The sequence below is a fragment of the Antedon mediterranea genome, chromosome 6, assembly GCF_964355755.1.
Source record: "Antedon mediterranea chromosome 6, ecAntMedi1.1, whole genome shotgun sequence".
Lineage (NCBI taxonomy): Eukaryota > Metazoa > Echinodermata > Crinoidea > Comatulida > Antedonidae > Antedon > Antedon mediterranea.
This window is the reverse complement of record NC_092675.1, coordinates 20,853,904-20,880,310: the sequence shown is the minus strand read 5'-3', so window position 1 is coordinate 20,880,310 and position 26,407 is coordinate 20,853,904. Positions and strand designations below refer to the sequence as shown.

The 26,407-nt window shown below is 31.9% G+C and overlaps 1 protein-coding gene across 1 annotated transcript in view; it reads left to right on the top strand.

The window, feature by feature from the left end:
* Positions 1–978: 978 nt before the first annotated feature.
* The window catches only part of LOC140052170 (extracellular matrix organizing protein FRAS1-like), an 81,884-nt gene continuing 56,455 nt past the window's right edge, over positions 979–26,407 (top strand). Inside the window, exons 1-4 of the mRNA XM_072097605.1 lie at positions 979–1,036; positions 1,554–1,779; positions 5,259–5,290; positions 21,818–21,925. Coding sequence (XP_071953706.1) covers positions 1,686–1,779; positions 5,259–5,290; positions 21,818–21,925 — 234 coding nt within the window. The 5' untranslated portion in view covers positions 979–1,036; positions 1,554–1,685. The remainder of the gene's footprint in view (positions 1,037–1,553; positions 1,780–5,258; positions 5,291–21,817; positions 21,926–26,407) is intronic.

Sequence of the window (26,407 nt, the reverse complement as noted above, 5' to 3'; positions counted from 1 at the left end):
AAACAGACGGCTCGATAGCATTAGCGAATTGTGCTTAGCTCATTTCTTATGTAACACCTTTAAATATGACTAATGAATATAATATTCATGTTTCTTTTGTGACGTTTCATGAGGGGTCCCCAACTTATGTACGAAAATAAATATCGCGCCCGGGCCAGTGCCGGTAAATCCGCCGTTTGAAATTATACAAGTGTATATTAAAACATTAAGACACCACGAAGGAAGAAGTTATGTTAAGAATAAAAGCAGGATGGATGAATTTTGGCAGACACAAACACATGTTGACTGACAAGAGTATACCAATGTCACTGAGAAAGAAATTATTTAACCAATTTGTGCTATCAAGTATGACATATGGTTCAGAGACATGGGCAATAACAAAGGAACTTGAACAGAAACTTACAACTACTCAAAGAGCAATGGAAAGGAAGATGATGAACTTATCGCTTCGAGACAGGGTAAATCATACAATCATAAGAAAAAAGACAGGTGTTACAGATATAATGGAGAAAGTAAGACAATCAAAATGGAGATGGGCTGGGCATGTGGCGAGATTTCAAGATAATAGATGGACATACAGATTAACAGAATGGCAACCAAGGGTAGGAAAGAGGAAAAGAGGAAGACAAAAAAGAAGGTGGAGAGATGATCTAACAACATACATTGGAACGGCTGCATGGACTAGGACAGCAAGAATTAGACAGAAATGGAAATGTTATGAGGAGGGCTTCATTCAACAATGGATGAACTAATTGCCTAGATAGATATTAAAACATTACTATAGAGCACACATCTAAAAAGTATGTCAAACATCCATTTGTACAAGCAACCATCATCTACTGATTATACTCCCATAAGTAGTAACTTTTTTAAATTTACAGAAAAGTACATGCTAATTCTGCAAAGTAGAGTAGCGCCCTCTCTTGAGAATACCGGTACCCCAAAACAAAGTAAACTTTTAAGAGCGAGTGCTGAGTACTGAGTAGTCTTCCACCACCCTTCAAAGAAGATCTGGAGTGGGAAAGATAGAAATTAGGTTAGTGTATTTACAACATATTTTAGCTCATTAATTATATTTCCACTCTCTTAACGTATGTGTATGTATTATTTCATTGTTTGAAACTTTTATGTAGTGTGTAAAGTTGACGATATAGTTATTTTCAAGGCCTCGCGAAGGCTTATTATTTAGCCTATGAATACGCTTATCGATAGATAGTAGGGCCGGCGAGAGGGCTTCGTTTGAGGGAAATCATTAGACGGTGTTAGTTTCGTTCTAGGCCTAGCTTGAAGAAGTTGAGTATTGTTTGTAATAAACACTACATAACTATCATTCTTTATTTGATTAAAATTATATATTAACTTGACAAGAATAGGCTGCCTAACCTGATTTCTTGAATTTTGTAGCCAAACCTACACACAAAAGTCTGAAATAAAAAGTTAAGTACAGAGAGATACAATATACCAGCAGTGTTTATACACACCGATAGACCAATTGCAATAAATGAAAATAATTTTATTTTAGTACTGTACTTGTTTTGATTTTAACTATACAGAAGATGATCACAATCATACTAGAGAGATGTTAAAAGATATACAACCAAGGAACATAGGCTATTGTGTGGATTTTAACTTCTTTATGGAATAAACGTTTTTGTTTGGAATTTGTTGTTGATATTAGCAAGGCAATGTTTGCTGCGGAGTGGAGAATGAAACCTTGGCCGGTTCAAGCTTTAATACTGGGATTGATTGTTATATTAAATACCTTCTCCTTATCTCAAGGTTAGTATTTTAGTGTACATTAAAAATGTTTGAGATTACTGTATGTTTAAAAATAAAATGTTTACTTATGATTAGAATTATCAAAAGGTGAATACTGTACCTTGAACATATAATTGATTAAAACTTTGAGTCATTTTTCCTAATATGCTGCCAATAAAAGTAGCTGAAATATCCTACGGTAGCATTCATTCACAAAAACTGAATCCCTATCAGATAACATTTTAAAATTTGGTGTAAAAGTTGCATAATTAGCATTCTAATCAAATCTGTATTTAAATAAGCCTAGTCACTTAATTGGTGTGTACAGTACTCCTCTGGCCTTTGAAGCTCGACTAAAATCAAACGGCTATTAAACTTGTTAGGGAATGAATTTTTACCAGTTTTGTAATGATAAATCACCCATATATACTGGCTGACTAAGCTGATATGTATTGTCTGAAGTTTTAACCTCTTTAACACCACTGGCAAAAATGTGGAGATGATCCAGAATTGTGTAACCAGAGTCGTACCTGTATATGACTTAGCTTAACTTCATTTAGTAGTGAATTCAAATCACGTATAAATCAGATATGATCTTGTTCGTTTTGAAATTTAAAAGATTACCTCTGCTCAGTATAATATTATCAAAGAAAATTATACTCATTCCCGCTTAAAATTAAGTAACTTGAACAAATTAAATTAGAGTATCCTAAAAAGTTATTCAGAAAAGGGTATGTAGTCTAGCCTAATGGGGTAAAAATGGTGTGCCGCCGATGACAGTAAGGACATTATGATTTAACACAGGAAATACTGTAGGAAATGAATCTCCTCTTTCAAAGTTGTTAACAGTTTCAACACACAGAGACAGTATGCTGAGCTGTTTACAGCTTGGTTAAATAGATAAAAACATAAGATAATCTTGTACTGTACAGTAGTAACACTCATTAACAGTAATGCACCATCCAATTAAATTGCTCATTCATAAGCATAGAAACCTGGTTGTATAAGCACTTTACAACTCATTAGTAAGTTTATATTTCTACCTTGGATTTACCTTGAAGAAACTAATCTAATTTATCCCTTATGATGTCATATATGGTATGCGGACTTTACATTTTAGGCTCTGTTCAGATTGATGTACCGTTTAGCATCCAGTGATGTAACTCAAGATTCTATCTAATCAGGTTTCCTATGTTAATAAGTAGCATCCTGGACGAAACTACCAATTAACATTAAGCATGGCCCCATGTCTGAACGCCCTAATTTTTCCTCCGCAATTTATAATTAATAATCCTTTTTTTGCTTTTATTGTTGCACAAAAATATGCTTATAAATGTACTTTCATGAATCTTACTATAAGGTTGCCAGACCATGTTTTACTATTAATTAATTAATCCTGCTTTAAATATAGAAACGAAAAAGATTATTTCTTAATTTAACAAGCCATATTATGTAAAGAAAAATTTGGAAAAGAAGCAACAAGAAACAAAATACAAGGCATAATTTTCATAAAGTACAATTCCATAAAACAGTTTTATGAAAATGTGCGTTCCTATTCAAAACTGAATACTAAGTCATACCATGGAGGTATAACCTCCATGGTCATACCAGGGTAGCACATTTAAAATTAGAATTATGTTTGTATACATAGTTTAATTATAAATAAAGCACCTGTTTAAATGAGTGAAATTATTTTCTTTAAAGTCCTACTGTATTTAAAGATCTACACAGTAATGTGACTGTTGACATGGTATTACAGACTATTGTTGATACTGTGGAAGGTTATGTGTAGTTCATTCTGTTCTTTGACAATGAATATAAAAGAACCCTTGTTCTGTTTCTGGAAGCTTTATTGTCCCACTTTAGGTGAGAATTAAGGAATAATAGGCAAGAAGTGCTCAGGTTTGTTTTTAACAGACTGGTATAGTTAAGGGACTATGTAAAATCATTATGGGGATAGAGAAATCTAGGGAGGGGAGTCAAAAATCTGAGGGTGGGGGGGGGGAACAAAAATTAAAACAATACTTCAAGGTATCCAGATTTGTCTGTCTTTCGTGCCTAGCTTACCTGGATAAACCGACAATAGCCTTTCTCCTCGAAGAGCGAGATATACCTCGAAAAGTAGAAATTTTCATTGAACATCCCTCTCCACAAATGGTATAGTCCATGAACTATTCCCTCAAGTGGTAGCCTCACTGCAAACCACCATCTTTATTTCTTCCACACAATTATATCCAAGCTTGATTTAAAACTATGTAATGTACTGAAATATTTGTTCTCATTAAAAAATAAATATTGTTTTTACAGTACTGTCATTCTATGTCAACTCAACTTGTTATCTAAAAAATTGTTAACCGTTTTTTATGTTGTATCGTTTTATGTTTCAAACCTGTTAGTGGCGGTATTTATCGCTGTTGGTTTTGAATAATAATATAAAATTGTCACATGCAAAGGATAAATGCCTAACTCCAAGTTGCTTTGGAAATAAAGGCCTGTCAAAGATATTTTCATCAAACTACATTTGTTTAGTATTGTTTAGTCATCTATAGTAGTGTGCATCAAGCTCTGTCTACACTATCAAACTTGATGTGACAAAAAAATGTGATGTGCCCATATATGAATATGATGATGTCATATCACTACCATATTTGGGCACATCACACTTTTTTGTCAAACTAGTTTGATAGTGTACGATAGTCAGAGCTTTAGACATATTTGGTTCTGAATATCCAGTTACTAAGGGCCTGTTCGTAGGGGTTGAAAATACCAGCTTATTCCCGATTTCCGTTCGCGTGATTCAATTAACTTTTGCCTCAGGCTACAAAAAATTCGAGGCAAAATGTTCACCAAATTTGCAAGTTATTTCAGCGATAATCCAATTATACTCGGCCTTCGAGGATAATAAATCTCCGATAGAGGCAATGTGTCAAATTTTGACAAACGTTCGCTGCCTAGGCCCGTCATTTCTCCTACGAAGCTCTTCCATACACGCTTCGAGAGCGATCGTCAGCTGGTGCTGTCCTTGTTGGTGTAGACCGCTTAGTAGGCCTAGCTGGTCGGTGGTGTTTCGTGTAACATTGGGCTCAAATTCTTCGTCAAGGAGTAAAATAATGGTCGTCAGGAGAAGGCATATTTCGGCAGGATTATCGGCGTTAAGAGGCATAAGGTTTGTCGCAAGGATAAGCAGTGTAAAAGGTAGCAAGTAATTGTTATTGTAAAGAAAGATCGCGAGTAAAAAATATACAACATGAAACTAGCGTGCGAAAATGGGGTCGTAGGTTGTAAAGACAACTGACCTTAAAACGGTTTGTGATTCGTCGATTAAGCATTTATAAGCGGTTAAATATTTCAAGTACGAACAACGCTCAATTTATAACCCGAGGCATGGGTGAAATTAAGCGCTTATTTTAACCACCGTACGAACACGACCTAAGTCATTAAATTCCAGATGTATTCTAAGGAGTTTAACATTACTAATTAAGTATTGTTTTATCTTCTAGGTGTATGTTTTTATCAAGGACTACAGCATGCTGTAAGTAAAAATATGTTTTTGATTTAAAATGATTGGTAGTTACAGTAATATTACAAGGGAAATACAGTACTTGCAAAAATTCTTCACATATGAGGTGTGTGTAGACTCCATCCAGTTCACATCCGAAAACCAAAAGTTTCTAATTTCTTCCAGCATTACACTGTAACTGTATCCAAAATTAGCCATATTTCCACAGAGAAACATGGAAATTGCTGTTTAGTTTAGAACTATTTGAGTGTAAAATATTGAATTCCGATCTACCTGTCTCTCATGGCAGTAATTAATTTAGTTAAGAATATACTGTAGCTAATTTCCAGGACATATATTTATACTTCTAGAAACTGTTGATAGACAATAAAGTGAGTAACAAACCAATCTCATGTCACAAGAAATAAATAATTACATAATTAATTATTAATTAACAATCCCCTGAAATACTGTAAATAATACATTTCAAGTGTTCACTAAAGTATAGCGTTAAAAAAAAACCTAGTGATTGGCATTCGGAATAAAACGTGATTGAATTGTAACTTGTATTTTACGAAGTAAACTTTTGTAAATACATTTCTGCATGAATACTTACTGATGAAATGAACTACAAGTTTACATACAGTTAGCCCTAAAGGTAAGTACTTCTTTTGTGTATCTAAAGGACTTGAAATATATTTGGTAATTGTTGGCTAACTTTATATGGCATGTTTTGTTTTATGAAGCAAACGGTTGTTACTTTTCTACTCATTCTGGTGTAATTGATAGTTACTCAATTGTAAATTACTTTATATTTACTAAACTCCAATTTGTTATAATTGTGTACAGTCACAATGCTTATTTCTAAGGAGCTGAATTTAATTAGAAATTGACCTTGTTCTATTGTGCCTACTCAGTCTTCAGTAAATACCCTGTACAAGTACACCATGGGTAGCTAGAAAAATGGAAGGGTGGGCGACAAAAATACAAATTAGGTGTTGTGACTGAAATGAAGCTGTTTTGAAGGCTGTAAGCATTAGGCTGTTGGAAACCTTCTGGCTGTACAAACCCTGCCTTAACAAACAAAAAATACAATTTCCAATTGATCCTACTCACTATCTGAAGTTTACTTTTTATTCTTTTTAATGACACTTTGGACCATTAGCTAGGATTTGAGTGATTGATATATTATACTTATGGGATTTATATGTTAGTATGCCTTTGTTAAGATATTTAAGTAGAGATTGCCAGCCATTAATAACGGCACTCATATTACAGAAATTGAATACAAGAACCAGCTCAGGGGCTGTACCTTCTATTGAATTTTTTTTTTAATGCCTTGTGGTATTCACATAAAAAGTATCCCATTTATACCCAGGCTAAACATACAATATTGTGTATTTAGAATCAAATCTGGGTTTTCTGTTTAACTACAGTACAACACAGTAGGTGCAGTACTATGTAATGTACTACAGTAGTACTGTAGTAGGGTTGATAATGACATAATATTGAAATACTATATGGCGTGCATCATTGTTTAAAAAGTGTACACTGTATGTGTACAGTAATTTCATTGTATACTTTTTGTAGCATATATCTACTGTAAGAGACCATCTTCTCTACTCCACTGTTCCATAATGTATAAGCATGACCCCCAGTAAGAAATAAGCAAGTCAATGACCTTATTATATATACTGCCTAAGCCGACAACCCCAGGGGAACTAGGCTAAACCTAGCAGGTTTCCATTTGTAATGCATGTATGGCTTTGGGTTTGATGTAATTCATTAGGTAACCCCTAGTGGGAATCTATTGTAGTATTTTATTAATAAAAGCAGTTTAAAAACTGGCTAGGGATTCAAAGTAACACCAATAGAGGCGCTAGTGATATAAAGTTAGCTTGAAGTGCGAACAAGATACTCCAACCAATGAAATACAGTACACACCACCATCAAATGTTAGGATTTAATATTTTGACATCTGGGCAATTCCACAGTAATTTTGACAATTAAATTTTTTAATGGATTCCTAATTTTATATAATGGTTGCTTGCTAACCCTATAATAAATCCCATTATCACCATTATTTACAGTAGATGTCACTTTTCTGTTAGATAGTACTAAAATACCTAATGTCACATGTATGTAATTAACCAATCAAATTGCAAAGATACACCCAGGTATGTTATAAAATAATCGTTATCATACCTTCATTGATTAATATAACCTGTATGGTTCATTTTGTCAAGTTCATTTTCAGTCATTATAAAACTATTTACACAGTAGCCTAAAAATGCTCAGTATGCATTATGTTTAAATACACACGTATAGTATTTGTCAATATATTTGTCGCATGACCCCTATTAACTTATAAAATAATTTAAAGATAAGCATCAAACAATGCGTGGAACTTGCTCAGTGACAACCAGATGTGACAATGTTCTTCTGTCTAGGGGGTAATGACTTACAGACCCACTGTAAGTGTAAGCTTGTAGCCCCGTCCTTGACAATATTTGTACAGTATGAATCCTCTGTCAATTTATACTTGGGAGCTTAACTGTCAGTAATTAAATTGTTAACTGTAAAAAATCACGTACTTTATACCATTTTGTATTGAGAATATTTAAAGCTCTGTCTAAACTATCAAACTTTATGTGACAAAAAAAGTTATGTGCCCATATATGGACATGATGATGTCATATCACTACCATATTTAAGCATATCACTACCATATTTGGGCACTTTTTTGTCAAACTAGTTTGATATTGTAGACAGAGCACACCATCCATACAAAATACATGTTTTTTACAACCATAATCACACTAAAACTGAAAAATACATTTTAACCGCATATTTATTTTTATGAATACTAGATGAAGTACTGGAGCGCTTTTTTCTGTCGTAAATTCTTCAAAATAATTTTATTTGACAATTACAACATTTATGGGCCTGTTATAAATGACGAAAATTGAACACAAAAGCTTTTAAAATGCCATAAAGCATTTTGTAGATAACATTAAAAGATGTATTGTAAAAGCAGACTTTTAGTAGCACGTTGTCTACACTTCATCCTTCCTTTATGGTTTTGTTCATTGATATTGGTGTTATTAGCGGTAAGGTAATACAGACTGAATATAACCTCAAAGACAGGCTGCCGCTGTGATTCTGTATATAATAATTGTTGATTGATTATTTTCTACAGCCTACACAAAGACAATCTGTTGAAAGTTTAAATAACACTATGCATTTGCTATCTTACATTGTTTCATCAAAAAAAATACAGTCTTACTGTAGATATTAAAGCTCTGTCTACACTATCAACCTTTTGTGTGACCATATATTAATACATGATGATGTCATATCACTACCATATTTGTTTTGTTAAACTAGTTGGATAGTATAGAACGTAAGGCCTATTTTTTTTATAGCTTTTTTTTTGGAGTTGCATATAGTTAAATTAAATGTTTCTAGATAAAATAGACCAGTTACGAACAAAACAATATTATAATTGGAGTAATGTTTATTTTGTTTAAGATATTATCATTAGAAATTGTGCAAAATAAAAAAAAAACTAAAATCCAAGTTCAAAAGTTTACGTAAAATTTGATACTACACTATATTGAATTTCAGTTAAAATTCTTCTGTAAATTATAATCTAAACACCTTTGGAGATTTAAAATGCATTTAAATTATATATTTATTATTGTGAAGTATTACAAAAATAAGTACAATTCAATGCTAACAGTGTGGTAACTGTAAAAAGCTGTTAAATACACAATGAATTAATTTACACCAACCATGCGTAAAAAACAGACACTGAAAACCAAGCAAGTCTTTCATTGTATCGTTTTACTATTGAATTTGGATTGAAAGGCTCGGAAATTCGTTTACTGAGGGAAGGTTGAAGCTAATAGACCATGACAATTGGTGACAATTTATTAGTATCAAAAGACTGAGGAAGTCAATTATCTTTTTAAAATAATTGAACTTCCGGAAAAAATCCTACATTCGCAACTTCTTTGATTTTCCATTTGCGTACATATTTATTTATTATCATGTTTCAAAGCTAAACAATAAATTCTTTTAGCAGAAACATTTAAATTTCCTCATTTGACATTTTGAAATATGCTTTTCAACATCAAACATGCCTACTGTAGGCATTAGTGTATTATTGTACAAGAATTGAAATTCAATGAAACTTTGAATAAAGTGTACTGTACATTTGACTCTCCCAAAACCAGACTATCTGAAAAACTCAGAATACAGTAGGACACCCCTGTTAAGACTTAGACGACACTTTCCCATGAAACGATTTCAGGGGACACTACTACTGTATAGAGGAGGATACTTTGGTGGTCCCTAAGGTGTCCCCTTAATAGGTTTCAGAAAAAGACACAAAATCCATGATTGTCTGATATTGAGAAAGTTTAGCACTCAAATGTACAATACAATACAGACTTCTGCTGGTCTCATTCTGTTGATCGCAGCAGGCTACAGTACCTAACATATTGACAGATTTATATGTATTGTACTGTCAAAGAAAAACTATGTGAAGATTTATGCCAGGTGTACATTAAACTAGATAATAAAATCAAAGATGCAAACAAATAACTCATTAATAATAGTTTTTATGTATTGTTATTCTTAACACTTTGACTGCCAGAGGTTTTTCCAGTTAGAAACTGCCACCGCCAGCGTTTATAGCCCAATTCGATGTTTTTATCAAAGCTGATTGAAACTATGTATGTGATCTGATTTACATGTAATTTAGACTAAAATAATCAAAAAGATTTAGCTTTACAATGGTACCAAGAACGATTTTCAAATCGCAATATGTAAATCGTAATAGTAAAATGAAAGTAACCCACTTTTTGAGTTTTTCGTAGTTTTGCGCAAGAAAGTTGAGATATACGCGATTTTGTGCAAGACATCACAATATGAAAATATCGCCCAGTGAGATCAACAAACAACGAAAAATTACTTACACGGCACCGGTAGGCCTATAAAAACAAGTTATCACTATCGAAAAATGTATTATATTTTATAAATCATAAATCTTACATCAATGTTTCGCCAAAATCCACATAGTAAAGACACCAGGCCTAGTTAACTAGGCCTAAAGTTGATCCAGAACCGTTTTACGACTAGGCCTTAACCTAGCTAGTAAAATGATGATAATATTCATACCATTTCTAAACAAGTTTGTTGCGTGAAACTCGGCCACTTACAGTGAAGCACCAAAACAATTAGGGTATACATACAATAATAAAATTAAAGACTTCATATTGAAAATTCATCCATTATTTTTTATTCAGATAACAAACAAACATTCCAATCCACATAAACCTTTGTAATGCTTCGGCGGCATAGCTAGCGCGCGACCGATACACAATGCGCCAAACCATCGCTGTGATGCGCGGTGTATGTTATTTCAACAGGTACCATTTTGACAATCGTTCGTAACCAGATTAGTTACTTTCAAAAAGTAAATATTCACGGCGGTCCAGACCGAATATAGTGTCCATATTTATAGTATATACCAATAATTAACCTATCTACCGGATTTCGTAAAAAAAACGCGAAAAACGAAGATCTTCGTGTTTGGCAGTCAAGCGTTGTGTTTCCAAAAACGAAGATCTTCGTGTTTGGCAGTCAAAGTGTTAAGGTCTTATTAAGTGTATTTATATTTTGATACAAATTTAACATTTTGAAACTTTAATGTCTATTTCGTGCCTATAGCTTACCTGGATAAACCAACAATAGCCCCTTCTCCTCGAAGAGTGAGATATAACTCGAAAAGTAGAAGTTTTCATTGAATTCCCCTCTCAACAAATGGTATAGTCCATGAACTATGCCCTCAAGTGGGAGCCTGCCCACAAACCACCATTATTATTTCTTTTCGAGACATGAAAGAGTTAACATGTCTTCAAAGAGCTTACACAGTTTTCTTGCTGTTGCAATAGAGTTTTAATACTGAGACTGCTGCTATATGAAGCTAAGTAGTTTTTCTTGGTTACAGAGATTCATTGAACTTTGAAATTAGTAGTGAAAATGTACATTTGCAACTTCTCATAGTGATACTCCTCATTTGGGATGCTATTATTTATTAAAGGGACAACCATATTAAAGGGACACTTTTCCGTGAAACAAGAGGAAATTATATGTTTTAACCATGTAGGATAATATTATACCTCCATGGTTTTAACACTACAGTCAATCCATACATGGGATACTATATTATTATTAGGTGACACCCTTTTAAAGGCAATTCCATACACCTATTATTCAGGCAATGCCCCTATTATGGAAACGCCCTATTTTTCAGGCAACGCCCCTAATAAGGCAACATTTTGGTGCTGAAGGTGTCTGTTCCTATTAATAGGAATCCTACTATTTATTTACTAATCGCAAATTAGTAGTTTTTAATTAAACCAACTACATTAACTGTAAATTTGTAAAAAAGGGGGTTTTTTTCCTTCTATTTTTTTTCTTTTTTGTTGTTTTTTTTTTCTGTTCGTTCTTTTTAAAAAAAGAGAAGGTATCTGCATGTCGTCTTTAGATGAGAAACTTCAAATCTATATTTAATGTTTGAACTATTACATAGATTTTCCAAATTTTTTTATGATGGGAAGTAATCATTTTTAGTTTACAGAAGATCAAGGCCAGGATTGTAATGAGTCAATTTAAAATGGTTGAAAGGAAATAAGACAGGAGATCAGCCATATTTGCAATGCGGTTGTAACATCAGATAACGTTGCAAGTTAAATTTATTAAGTATATTCAGTCGTTGATGACTAAATTATTGAATAAATGCATGTGATATTGAATGTTGAAAAAAGCCAGTATTTGTAGTGCAAGGAAAGATATCTTCAAAATGCCAATGCCTTAAAACATCCTGTTCCAACCTTCCTATTTTATTTAAATTTTTCCTCATGATCTGATTGGCCGTAAACTAAGTTCCAAAGATACCTGTCACCACAAAATCGGTCCACACGTTACGGAGATACAGTCATTTAAGTATAGCCCGCCGCGTCGATTTTGCGCAAAATCGCGAAGAAACGATGGCGCGTAGCGCGCGAACCGTTGGTCGTATGGCGCTCAAATTAAAAAATTCAGGTTTTTTTAGCTAAAAATAACCCCAAAACCAAATTTGAGCAAATTTGAAGAAAGTAGGGTTTAAAATGTCATTTTTTTGGGTGATTTGGTATGGAATGACCCACACAAATTACTTTACAGTACTAAGTAAAACTGTGTAAAGATACTGTATGTTATACAGTATTCTAGCTAGACTCTTTCTATACATTATAGAGTACTCTATATTATTGTTTTTTGTTTTAAATGCAAATTTAGCCTATACTGTCTACTGTGTTTTTTTGTATACAGCAATACTGTCAGAACAATTTTATTCAAAGGAAATCATGTCCTCCATGATACATGCACTGTAAAGTCAGAAGGTACCTAAAAAATAATTAGACAAATGGTGGCCTTACTTCTTGTCAATTTTACTGTGTTACGGTATTGAACAATTAATAAAAGAAGCTATTCAAAGATAAAGATCTGAATGGGCAATATTCAGGAGTCTTTCCTTTGTAATTTAAGATTAAGAGATTAAAGTGAAGTTATTATCACTATACTAGTACTGTACAGTATGTGCTCTCTAAGTTAAGGTTGACGGCTATTAATGTTTCCCTAAATACTTGCTTTTAATTTTAAAAAGGAATTTATATCCCATTTTACTCTTCTTCTCATCTTCATTTTTCTTTAATAGGCTACATTAAAATAAAAATGTTTAAAATTCGGATTTTAAAAATTATTATTTGCTTGCTAGTTTCATACGACCAGAATGTTAATGCTATTTGCGATAAATGTCCATATGAGAAATTTATTTGTGGAAGATTTTTTAATTTTGTAAATTATTCTCCATTAGTACAGGCTACAGTACAACAGTGTTTTATACTGTACCTAAATAAGTACAATCTTTTATAACATCTTTCTGTGGTAACTTAACATACATGGGTACTTTCAAACACTTCTCAATTCAAGGACTTCTCAATTCAAGGACAATATATTTGTTGACAATTATATAGTACCGCAAAAGATTTAACAACATTATTAAATTTGGTTAAATTAGGAAATTGTTTATAGTATTTTCAATGGCATAACAATGTTGTGCTCACGTACTACTGATAGTAAAAACTTGTGGTTGGTTTGAAGAAAAAAAAGAACAAGTCATGATACAATTTACAGTAGAAACTCAATATCTAGCCCTTGGCTTATTAACTATTTAACATCTAAATTTTATTGAAATATTGTATATTATGGCATTGATAAATAGTGCAGTTGACCTAACCTAAATTATTCATTTAAATCTGACCCACTGTCTGTTGTTTATTTACCCTGGCCTGTACATGAGTATACCAGCCAGGCAGAACCAATAAACTTACTTCCATATGTTGGAACTTGAACTTCTGTAATGATTGAAGCAGAGTTTTAAACTAAAAATTGTATGAATTGTTTTATATATCATTATAAAAGATGTATTGTCAGTCGATTAAAATAACTCTATTAAAAAATTCTAGGGCTGAGTGTCAAAAAGTTAAGGATGAATGGGATAAAATTATTAGTACCCATAGATTTCTTTGCTGATTATAGTACTGTTTTGGCTGAATAGAATGTCTTCAATTAAAATAGCGACATAACGCAGGGTGCAAAGACCCTGGTCTAGAGCATTCCTATGGAGCCCTCCAATGCTAGGTAACTGCATTGGGCTGCTCATGCTCTGGGTCTCCTTAAGCTCTGGGCCCCTCGGTTTAGCCAGTGAGCGCTTATAGCTTTTACGCCACTGGAGGTAGTACAGCCTGGCACAATTATAATGGAGACATCCTCATCTAAGCACATCTTCATCTCAGAAGGTCAATAAACAGCCCAATCAACATACACAACCAACAAAAAAATGACAACAAAATTGGAAAAACAAATTCAATAACATATTTTATTGTCAGTGAAGTGGGTCATTAGTAAAAACCACTAAAATAACTGATCGTAAAATTAAATGGCATAAACATTTGACGACATGTGTTAATATAACATTACATGACAGCAATATCCATAGGAAACATTTAATTTTGAATACAAATTTGATTTTTAGCGCTGGATATAATTCCTTTCTGTATTTTTTCCAGATGGCTAGTTTAACTAAAAACGTGATAAAATCATCCTATACAGTTACAATATTCTTAGAATGTTTATCTTTATACCAAGTTGTGTCAACGTTAAGTGCATGAAGACAAATTACATACCAAGTATCTACTTCAAAGCTAAACAGTTTAATACACTTTGTTGTTTATCATTAATAAATATTTTTAGACTTTTAATAATCATCTGATATAATATATATATTTTTGATATGTGGCATTGTTTTTGGCTGTCTATACAAATCTAGCCATACGACTTACAGTACATCTGATTTCGCTTACATGTGCCACATATTTTTCTGAAGAAAATACATCACTGTTTGAGAATCTGAACATGGTGAAATAAGTCTTAACTTTTTTATCCATGGTCTGAGTAGCTTGAAAAAAATGGTTATTCATCTAGTTCTTGTGTTGGGGTTGGTAAAAAGAAGTTAGGTAGGTGTAGGATTGTGAGGGAGGTGGTTTTTGGAGGTGATGAGATTTGGTAATTGTTGAGTATTATTATGATTACTTCCTCAAAACACATATTATGGTTTAAATGTGAAATTGTGACAATGATCATTGGATGTACTGTACAATATTAAATTATATATAGAGTACTGGTCAATCTTTCAATTAGCCTACTTTTAATTGGCCAGATCTTTCTTTTAACTGTGTTTGTCTCTTGAATGATTACACGGTATTTGACCATTTACAAGTGGTGTCAAAACTAACAGCGTTTGAGAAATTCACTGTAGTTTGGAGCCCAGGTTCTGGCCCTGTGTTGCTATTCACTGGGATGATTTGTTGACTTATCTTTTCAAGTGGAAAAGTAAACAAGTTATATCCCATCTATTGTATCACCCTTGACATTGTTAACCCACTAGAATAAAGACAAATAATCAATAAACTGTTCTTATGTACCTACACAACACAACATAAACACTTTACACTCTATTAAATGTGTATTAACCAAATAATTTGAGTACTATAGGCATAAAACTTTAAAATTGATTTTTAGAAGCAGTGATTTTCATAATCAAACAGGGACTTATTTATAATTAGTTCGTAATTCTTCTTCTTAGTTCTAATTAACAACTCCCTGAAAAATATATACTTGTAAAGCTACACCATATTTGGACATATCACTACCATATTTGGGCACATCACACTTTTTTGTCACATAAAGTTTGATAGTGTAGACAGAGCTTTAAGCGCCATCGTCTGTCTGTGATTTTTGTGTCCCCTCTGTTTTTTTAAAAATTTGTATTACAAAAAACCAAGACTAAAATTGATAAAATTGTAAAATTTGATAATTAAAAAAGTATTAATAGTCTACAGTATATTTTGTATAGAAGTACTGTATATGCTTTGATTGTCCTCAAGAGTTAGAAAAAGAATCAATACATTTTGTTTAGTACTGTAACAAACCTGTCCAAATTAACAGGTCCGGTAATCTTTTATTTAATATGTTTAGTCCTTTAATTTTCAGCTTTGTCATAATTCCTATACTGTAACGCAAGGCTTTACAACCTTTTATGTCATCAGGCATGTAGGTGTGTAGTAAAGAGAATAATGGTGTTTAACCAATATCTGATGATAAGCTTCTGAAGGTTGTGGGTTATATTATACTGCAGTTTACCAAGGCTTTTGCTTAATTATATTATTCAAATTGTTAATGCATTTCTCTTGTAAGTTGTAATAAGAATTACTGTATAAGATATTGAGGTATTTATTGTTAAAAAAACACACACAAAAGGTGAACATAAAAGGCAGGCCTGAAGAATTGTAATTGTATGTACCATATTAAATGCCTACATGACTTAAAACATCTTGAAAAAAAAAATACATCAAGATTGAAGAAAAACCACTACAGTACAGTATATTACAATCTACATACAATCACCTTTGGTGGCTCAATCATATCATATAAAATATACCGGACTTTATTGTAATGTCATATATTGGACATATAGAGAATCCAGTGATTGTTTTACCTTTAGGTTAAATTGTAAATGGTAATTAGTGCTGTAATTGTCTTAATTACTTGGTCTAGATATTTGTTGAATGAAGTTAGAAATGTTTAGCTTCTATTTTCTTAAAACTGTGCCAGTCAATATCCGTTGAATTCGTTGTTAAATTTATTTAAAATTTAATCATCAGCAAAAATTAATGGCAGACAGTGGATCATTCATGACAGATACATTACTGTAGCCACATTTTATTTAGGCTATCAAACAGCTGCCACATAGTTCTTCCATCAAAATGATGAGATATCCAGAAATATATTTTAATATCTGAGATAACAAGGACTCCCTTGGTATGATGTAAATTAGTGTTGTAAAGTACAATGCACCATGTATCCTTTTTTTGGCCCTGGAAATTCCCTTTCTAATGGATTATTCATAAATATTGATAATTTGTAAATAAAATATTTTAATGTACACCTTTGAAACAGTGACACTAATTTAATTGATAGCATCAACTAAAACTTTAAATTGTTGGTTTTGAAAAAAGAATATTTCTAATAACTTATTACTACAAACGAGATGAACATTTTCAATCATATAACTTTTCAATTCAAATAAATACTACTGAATTATTCATTTCAATTTTTAATTCAGTACCTTTATTTGCTTTACTAGTATTACCCTCAAAATACAGTTTTTCAAAATTTCTTCTTCGTATTTGGAGCCAAGTTCAGATTTGGACAGAACAAAAAATTTTTTTTTCAAATTCTGTTTTATATTCTCAAAGGAATGTACACAATATCTAAATTAAGGGTATTATATTTTTCCTTAAAGGATGTGTTATTGTTTAAAGGATTGAATGTTAGTTTTAATTGAAATCGTATACCCACATAGAGCACATTGTTTTTATATAATCTTCTAAGTGTTATTCAATGACTTTAGGATGTCAGTGATTTAGCCAAAGGCAAAATCCAATTTGGATTCTCACAAATTTGTAAAGAATGAAGTTTTAGTACTGAAGAAATGTGGCCTCGATCACTTGATACATGAACAACATTTGATGAGTTTTAATGCCATTCAAATACTATACTAGTATAATTATATTAATTTAATGTTACTACAGTATACTTTGTGTTATACACATGGAGCTGTCATTTTCAAGGGAGACACAACTGTCCTGTGATCAAATCTAGTTGTACCTAAATCTTTGGTATGGTGTTGTATGTACAGTTCATTTTCAAATAGTGCACCTTCTGGACCCACCAAACAAAGTGGCGCTTAAATAGGATGTTGTGTCCTGAATAAAGGGTTGCTACTGTATATTGTTAGATTTTCCTTTTGTTTGTTTCACATGAAAGTATCCCCTTTAATTAGGGTGTCCCCTGTGTGTTACTTTTCCACAAGACACAGAGCAAATGAACAAAATCAAAAGCTTCAGTTTTTATAAAGCTCTGTCTACAGTATTAAACTTTATGGGACAAAAAATGTGATATTCCCATATATGGACATGATGATGTCATATCACTACCATATTTGGGTATATCACTATCATATTTGGCCACATAACACTTTTTTTGGTCAAACTAGTTTGATGGTGTGGTCAGAGGTTTAGATGTTTTTTCAAGTTTGTTATTTCCAATAACAATATTTTATTTTCACTATTTACTTTTTCTGTGCAACTGAAAGTTGCAATTTAAAAGATTGCAATTTCAGCTTACCCAAGGATGAGGACAAGGTTTTTACAGCCTGAAAGTAAGAAATTTATATTAAAGGTTGTTATTATCATCTGACATTCATCTAAGCATTACAAAAATGATATCTCCCATGTGGCAGAGACTATTTATATTTAATTTTTTGGAAGTGTCCTTTTACCCATTTGTGAACCCTTTAGTACAACAGAATACACATTTTGTACAGAGAAGTTGTTTAAGAAAATGAGAAGTGGTAGAAATTGCAACCTTGTTTTCGAGAATAAGTAGATTTTCAATAATTTAGTTAATTATTAAATGTAATAAATATATGACAGTAATATTTTTATTTAAATGAGTAAAGGTATTTTATTTTAATAATAATCATACATAATTTTATATGTTTTTTTGGCCATCCAATTGGTGTAATTTTAGATGAAATTTGAATTGAAGTATTGCAATAGAAAACTTGATATGTGACTTTGTATATTCAGAAACTTTCCAGAATTTTAACAACAAACAAAAAAATAAATTAAAATTGATAATAAAACGGTTTTGATTGAGTTGTATAGCACTGAGCAGTTTTGGTAAAAGTTAATCAGATAGTTTGTTTAGCCTACAGTAGTAAACTTTCTTCAACTAATGAAAGTCATAAGGCTAGTTTTCAACCTCGCTTTCTCAACTTTCGTGACCTTTGATAACCGTGCATAATCAAAGTTTTAATGGCAGTATTTATCCTCCATTATTCATTTGTTGATGTGATTGCTTTTTTGATGTTCTGTATTATTCATAAACTTGCTCTCAGACAAATCATTATCTCACTGTTCTAGTTTTGTGAACATCTACAAGCGTCGACGAAACAGACGAATTAATACATCAACTTAAGTCTGGTTGTAGTGACATAAGCCTCTGCAATCCTCTGGAATTTTTCCCACCGTTGGTGATGGCAAATTGCTTGTAATGACCATGAGTGTTCAAATGATAAAAATTCATACTTAATTACTATAATTTGTTAGAACAAACTTAAAACCATGGGGGATGGGAATACAATGTTCCTTTTAAGAAGTACACTTGAAAATTTATGATGTGCTGATTTAAACGTTTTACTGTACAGTATAAAAACCATGACGTAAATTTTCCGATGCTCTTCTGACGTCACAGCAATTTACGGCGACGGCTGTACGGCGAGCGCGTGCGTCGATATCCTCGATTTCGCGATGGTTCTGAAATCATATGTACACCTCTAATACGTTTTAAAATATGGTCCTCGGTACAGTTGTCCTTTAACACCATATAATCCTTAACACCATATAATCCTTAACACCATATCATACAATTTTCTTAGGTTACAAAAGGCTATTGAGATAATAATCATTTTTAATATCGAGCTTAAGGCACCAGTTACATATTTACCTGACCTTTTAACATCTCATTGGCACTCTCAAAAGGTCAGTTTTATTTGACCACATTTTGACCATGGTCAAGAAGTTAAGTGTTCAACTTCCTTTGATCTGTTTACAACTTTTCAATGATAAATTTGCCAAGTTGTTTACTGTACACTGAATCAGAATATAAAGGTTTTCTCTATTTCTTAAATTTATGGTAAAGATAATATTATTCTACAGTAAAACTTTGTATGTTGTAGAATATATAATACATATGTAGGCTTGAACTTTGGTGTTATATTTTGTTGTAAACAGTGCACAGACTAATTGTCTGACCCCCTCTCCACACTCTACAAATTAAAGCCATTCCAAACAGTAGATAGTTATGATAATGAAGTGTAATTGTTTTCATATCAGCTAGAGAGACTTTAGGGACTGTGAAATTTGTTGTGGCGTTAAATAGTTATTTTCGGTGGTTTTTTTCGGCTTCTTTTTGAACAGTGAACCGTGGTGATCTCCAATGATGTTTGTCATTATAGAGATAGTTGATCCATTGATTTACAAAGTGGGTTGCTGCATTTAGCAATACCAAAACAATCACATTTTCTTGTTTTTTTTTATAACAATCAACAAAACATCACTGTACTGCAGTATAGTTTAAATCCAATTATTGTTAACTATTCCTTTGAGGATTTTCTAAAGCATGTCATGCCTCTGGCTCCCAATGGTTGGAAGCATTTGGGAAAAAGAATCTTAAAGACTATTTATGAGTGCATTTTTCTTGGCATTTACTTAGTTTCGGTAGCTTGATTTTTAAGATAAAACGAATGTTTGCTCAAGAACTATGGCTCCTTCATGCCAAGTGGAATGATGGAGAAAGTCAATATTGGTATAATATTTAGGTCGCACGATCTGTTTATATAGAACTTGCAATACAAACGTGTGTACAGATTGGTGTCACATTGAGTTCATGGCAAATAAACTGTTGGTCCTGATAATTAAAACTATAGTTCTGAAACAAACTTGATTTAAAGTAAACTTTGTTTGCAAGAGAATGTCATTGTACTCTTAAATTGTGGATTCTACAATTCACAAATTGACATACTGTATAGTACAATTTTGTGGATTGTTTTTAATATTCACTACCTGTCCAAAAATTGGCCACTACATGTTCCGAAAATTGCCAATTGTCATCCATACAGTAGATTTGTGTTTGCATTTTCAAATTATAAAGCAGTTGAAACGCCTTAAAACCCAGTAGTATTGAACCTTTTTACCTTTCCTATAATAACCTATGAAATTTATTGACCTTATGCCTAAAAGCTACTGCATTTGACCTCACGTATTATAGCCTAAAAACACAATTTAGTAAATTATTTTATAGTAAGAATAACAAAATATTAATTTACACTTAATGATTATGCCAACCCTATTCTTTATGTAATTCTAAAACAGCTGTAAAATTCAACTTTGGTTTAATCATAAAACTTAAAAGGAATATTATATGGCAAAACGATGGGTTACTATCTGTACTGTATATATTTTTGCAGTTCAGAAGGCATATTTAACATTTTGTAGTTTTTAAAGTGTTTTAATGTCATTATGTTGTCAATTCATTAAGAACATTCTTTACTAATGTTTCGGAATGTTAATTCTCATAACAAATTTATCTTTTTGAAATCAGGGCAACAATTTGAATTTGCAAGAAATTAGATTTTCATTCAATTTTCAGTAATTAAGTTTAAAATACTCAATTAATACTATAATATATGAACTTTATTTGTAATAGGAATAACAATAATATTGTTTTCCTTTCCTAAAACAAAATATTTTTACTAGCCCAAGGTTGTTTTAGCCAGTTTCAGCTACCGTAATCAGTTTTATAAAAGTCTAAATGATTTTTACTCGCATAAAATAATCAATTGTCTTCACAGACATATAAAATATAATGTCTACCTTGTTTAATTACGATTCAGTTTTGATATTTATTTAATGAAATGCATTACAATGTAATATTGTTTCACATTTTCTTTTGTTGTATCTATGTCACAATATATTTGTTATTGTCAAAGAGTAAATTTTATACAGAATAAGGCTCTGTGTACACTTAAACTTTATGTGACAAAAAAATGTGATGTGCCCGTACAGTATGGACATGATGATGTCATATCACTACCATATTTGGCCATATCACTACCATACTATTTGGCCACATCACACTTTTTTTGTCAAACTAGTTTGTTAGTGTACACAGAGCTTTACGCAGATGTACAGTATAATCAAATATTATAATGCCATGAAACTTGGTCCTTCCTCAATAATCATTTCTTTCACTTTCTGTTTTCAGAATTTTTCTGTTTGGACCACAGACCCATGTACAGTATGTTCTTGCCAAGATAGCATTGTTTTATGTAAAAATATACAATGTTCTGATCCAGGTTGTGATTTTCAAAGGGTAAGTTCATGAGACTGCTATTGGTAATTCCATTTCATCTCCCAATAACAGTACGATTGCCAATGATATGTTGTACCAGTGGTGTGGTAAAAGTTTGATTTTAGGAGTTGATTGAACCTAGTGAGAGAGGGCACCTCACAAATGCTGTGGAAGCATATTAAAAATATGGTGGCCAACAACATAAAATGATTGAACTATAAAATCATTTTTACCATATTTCAAACTCCTCTTACCCTGTATGCAGTGTTCAATACACTGTAATATATGGAGGTATAAAAAAGCCTCCATGGTAATACTAATAGTATTCATAGTGGTGAGTAGGATATACTGTACTGTAGCATTATTCAAACCTTTAAACCTGTCACTCTTCTGACAAGTCTACATATAACATGGTTATGTTTATTTTTTGTGGTTTGAAACATTCACCAACAAGAAAAAAATACAGTGATTTATTAAACAAATCATGTTATCTGTACTGTATGATTCAAACTGCTGAGACATAAGAGATATCTCTGTCTTATTTATCAAATCTCAATGTTTATATCATTATTCACTGTTTCTTATTTCTTTTGAGTCACTTTGAATAATACAACATCCATGTAAAATAATAGGCTAGTGATATGTTTACAGTTGTGAAATGTATTGCAAAGTGAATTGGTATAAATATTATGATTACTGTCAGATATTATTTTTTGGTATTTTATCAAGTGTCCTTATCTTGGAATTTGTCATACAGTACTATTACATTCTTTCCTAAAATACATCTATGCAGTTACAAACACCTTTGGGGTATATCATCAGAGTTACATTAATGCCTTTGACCATTTAGCCAATTTATATGTATGCCAACATATCAAAATACACTGGCGTATGTCTAAGTTACTGTTAAGTTTTGTATTAGTTCAGCTCATGATTGCCAGCTCTTGTCGCCATTTTTCTGCAATCTGTAGTTTTTTATTTATTCATTTTATCATCAAATTTTCCAATGTTTTGTTTTCTGTTGAAATAACATTTTTTTCCAGTAGACTTGGTGACACCATGTGCACTACTACTCATAATTGCATCCCAGCCAGATTAATTCAATAAAACACACGTACCTGTACCAATGTCAAAAGTTAATGTTATTACAAGAGTTTTCGTGTGACTTCTGCTTACTTTTCAAGTTTAATCTTTTCTATCTTAATTCCGCTTGAGAAGACATTAATAATGTTAAATATAAATGCTATTTCATTCCTAGCTTAATCTGTAAAATTGACCTATTCTCACATTGTGAGATATTCGTCTAACTACAGATAGAAATAGGAGACCCGGATAGGAGACTAATGTTAAATAAATTTGTTTGACATACAATGTTGACATCATGGTTAACAAGTTTAAATCTAGTTTGAGTTTCACCAACAATATGAACAAGTAACAAAAGGTTTGTTACCTTTTTTTAGTTAATATACTTATCCAAATATTTATAGCACTCCATCATATACTGTTACCAACTTTTGGATTTTGTGCATTTACTAGTCTATACCGGTAATTCTATAATATATTCCTATCAAACCAATTGAAATTGGTGATATACTTGCTACAAGCTCTCCCCAGCAAGCTTGGTCTCCTGTAGTTTTTTTACATGTAGTTATTTATGTAGCTGTTATGATACGATTACTCCTGCATAATAGACATGGATGAATTACTATTCAGTATATACTGAAATAGCAGTCATTAGTTAATATCCAGCTAACATTCAATTGACTGAAATTTGTCAATTCTGCAAGCTGCAGTGAAGAATATGTTTAAATTTAATCTCCTGTCAATACTACTGTAGGTTTTATTGAAGTAGAACATGTTACTGTGATACTTGCAGTTTAGTATTTGAAATATTAGTAGTCTATTAAATGTGTTGGTATTCCTTCAAAAATGAGAATCATTCACAGGCAACCCTGCATCAACCATTTCTGCTATGACCAGCATGATAAAAACAATCCATGGTAATAGAGGTTTAAAAATATACACAGCTATACCTGTACGTGTTATACGCTATATAAAAAGTGGACATACTTGTAATGAACTACATTTTATTAGTAACACACTGGGAAGGATTAGAACAAAATCAATATTCTTAGTGACATAAAAATAAAAGGAGCCAAGTACTAAACTTTTTTAAATCAATAAAAAAAAATTGCAAAAAGTGGTGGTTAAAAGCATGGAAACAATATTTAAATAGATGAGAGTTCTAGCGACAGGCCCATCAAGACATCACGGTGTCACGCCTGAGATCATCTGCTCATGAGGTATAATGACCTAAACATCAAGAGCAGTTACTGTATGAAATCAGTTTGGCCAATTTTTTTATCTTATCACGATCTCAGTTCTTTATGATGTGATCATCATCTTGAGAAACTTCTAGCGATCGGTCAGGCCTGTGAACATCCGTCCTTTAAAAAATTCCACTACCTCTATATCTACAGTACAGTGAATAATCTAGGCAAAGCGATTATGATTCTGATGTAAAGTTTTCAATATATTCCTTCCTAAAAGTGTATTCCCATGACTATTGTTATTGGAGCGAAGCCAGTTCAAGAATATACTTGTTTAGAACACCACTCTATGTCTCTAATGATTACAGAAACATTGAAAAGGATATTAAAATGAAAGTGTGAAGAGGAAAGTTGATGTTTGTAAAGTTTTCTAGTAAATCGGGAGGAAAAAATCTTTCATTATTTACAAAGGCTGATAAAAACAATTGTGTTCACGTCCAGGATTAAGGTTAAGGAATAGAGGAAGGTACCCCGCGTTATGAATGAGGGACTTACGAGTAGCTACAGCTGATTGTGATACCAAATATGATATTGTTTAATCATTACTCTTCCTTTTAGTCCCATTTGGACATACTGTAGGCCAATTCTCATGCCCTTCCATTAACCACTCGGCCACTCAACTTGACGGCCAATATTTGCACACTTCAGAGCGCTTTTTTTTAATCGAAAATTCAACAAATTTTTTAACCGAATATAGAAATTTTTTAGGATTAAAAAAGCCATAAAAAAAGATGTGAAACTAACTTATTTTTTTAAGTTCAATGTTTAATTAAGATTTTATGTATGGAATGGTAAAGTACTTAATACACTGGTGAGATTCAATGAAAGTCAGCAATGTTAATAGTGATGATGTACACATGTTAAACATGTGTTTGGTACAATCAAAATGTTTTTTTTATGTAATGTCAGTTCGTAATCCAAGCTATGTAAATTGAATGATACACATCCGTAAAATACATTTATATTTATTTTTAGCAGTTTTATTTTAACCTTTTAAAGCCTTGATTTATATTTGTTTTGTATTAAAACTAAATTGTTACATACTGTATAGCTTCTGGAAAATCAAACGATACCCCAGTATGCTTTTATCATTTCCATCTTTGGTTAATGTGATGTTTATTGAGTGAGAATCGCTAAATATCTTTGGAAATTTACAAGAGTTGTTAATCTTTGAGTGATGCATAGCTTTATACTCATAGCTTTACTGATTGTCAAATTCAAAATAAGCCATGAAGTACCTGACAGTTATATTTTCTAGTATGTGTACATATATGTATAATATGCCCTAATACCTTTGACATGTTTTCACTACAGATCTAGGTGAATCTTTTGTATCTTCAATCCTTATTTGGAATATAAACAATTCTCAAAGGTCATACATTGGCTATTGTATCCTTTTCATATGTATGGTTTCCTGTATTTCCATTCCTAGTCTGCTAAACATACCTAGTGTATCCTTGTCATTTGATTGGTTAATCTTTTATCCCATGCTATTGGTTGTTTAGTTCTATTGCATGAAGTTCTAATCAATGGTTCTATTGCATGGCCAACTTAGTAAAACATGGCAGGCTGAACGCCACTTTTTTATGTTCACTGCGTTTATTCATTTTAACATAATAATTTAATAGAAAATTAGGCAAAAAAAAAAAATATTCATCAGAAAAAAGGATAATAAATCACTACCACCTTTTTGAATGGCCTGGTTTTTACCATTCGTTGAAAGCGCGGATTAATTAAATAAACCAGAAAAATTAATTTATCCTTACATAAAATGCTGTCAAAATATTGTATAGAAAAAACAGTGTTGAATGTTGTAATGGAAAATATCTATAGAGTAGTATGATTTATGAGGGATAATGTGATATGCAATGGGTGGCCCTACAATGAACCTTTCCGAAATGCATCAATTGAATTCTTGTGTTATGGTTAAAGAATTAGGTAATAAGTTAATGGCATAATGTTGAATAGTTTACAGTACTAGTAAATATCCATGTACAGTATATCCTAAAACTAATTATCCATACTAGTCTTGCCAATAAAAGTTTATTAGAGAAATAACTCTTATTATTCTAATAAAACAAATGTTTTTTTGTAATTATTAGATCAAACTAATTAAATATTTTATCCTATAAAAATCAATTTGTTATTAAAAAAAGCTATAAAATCACTAAGG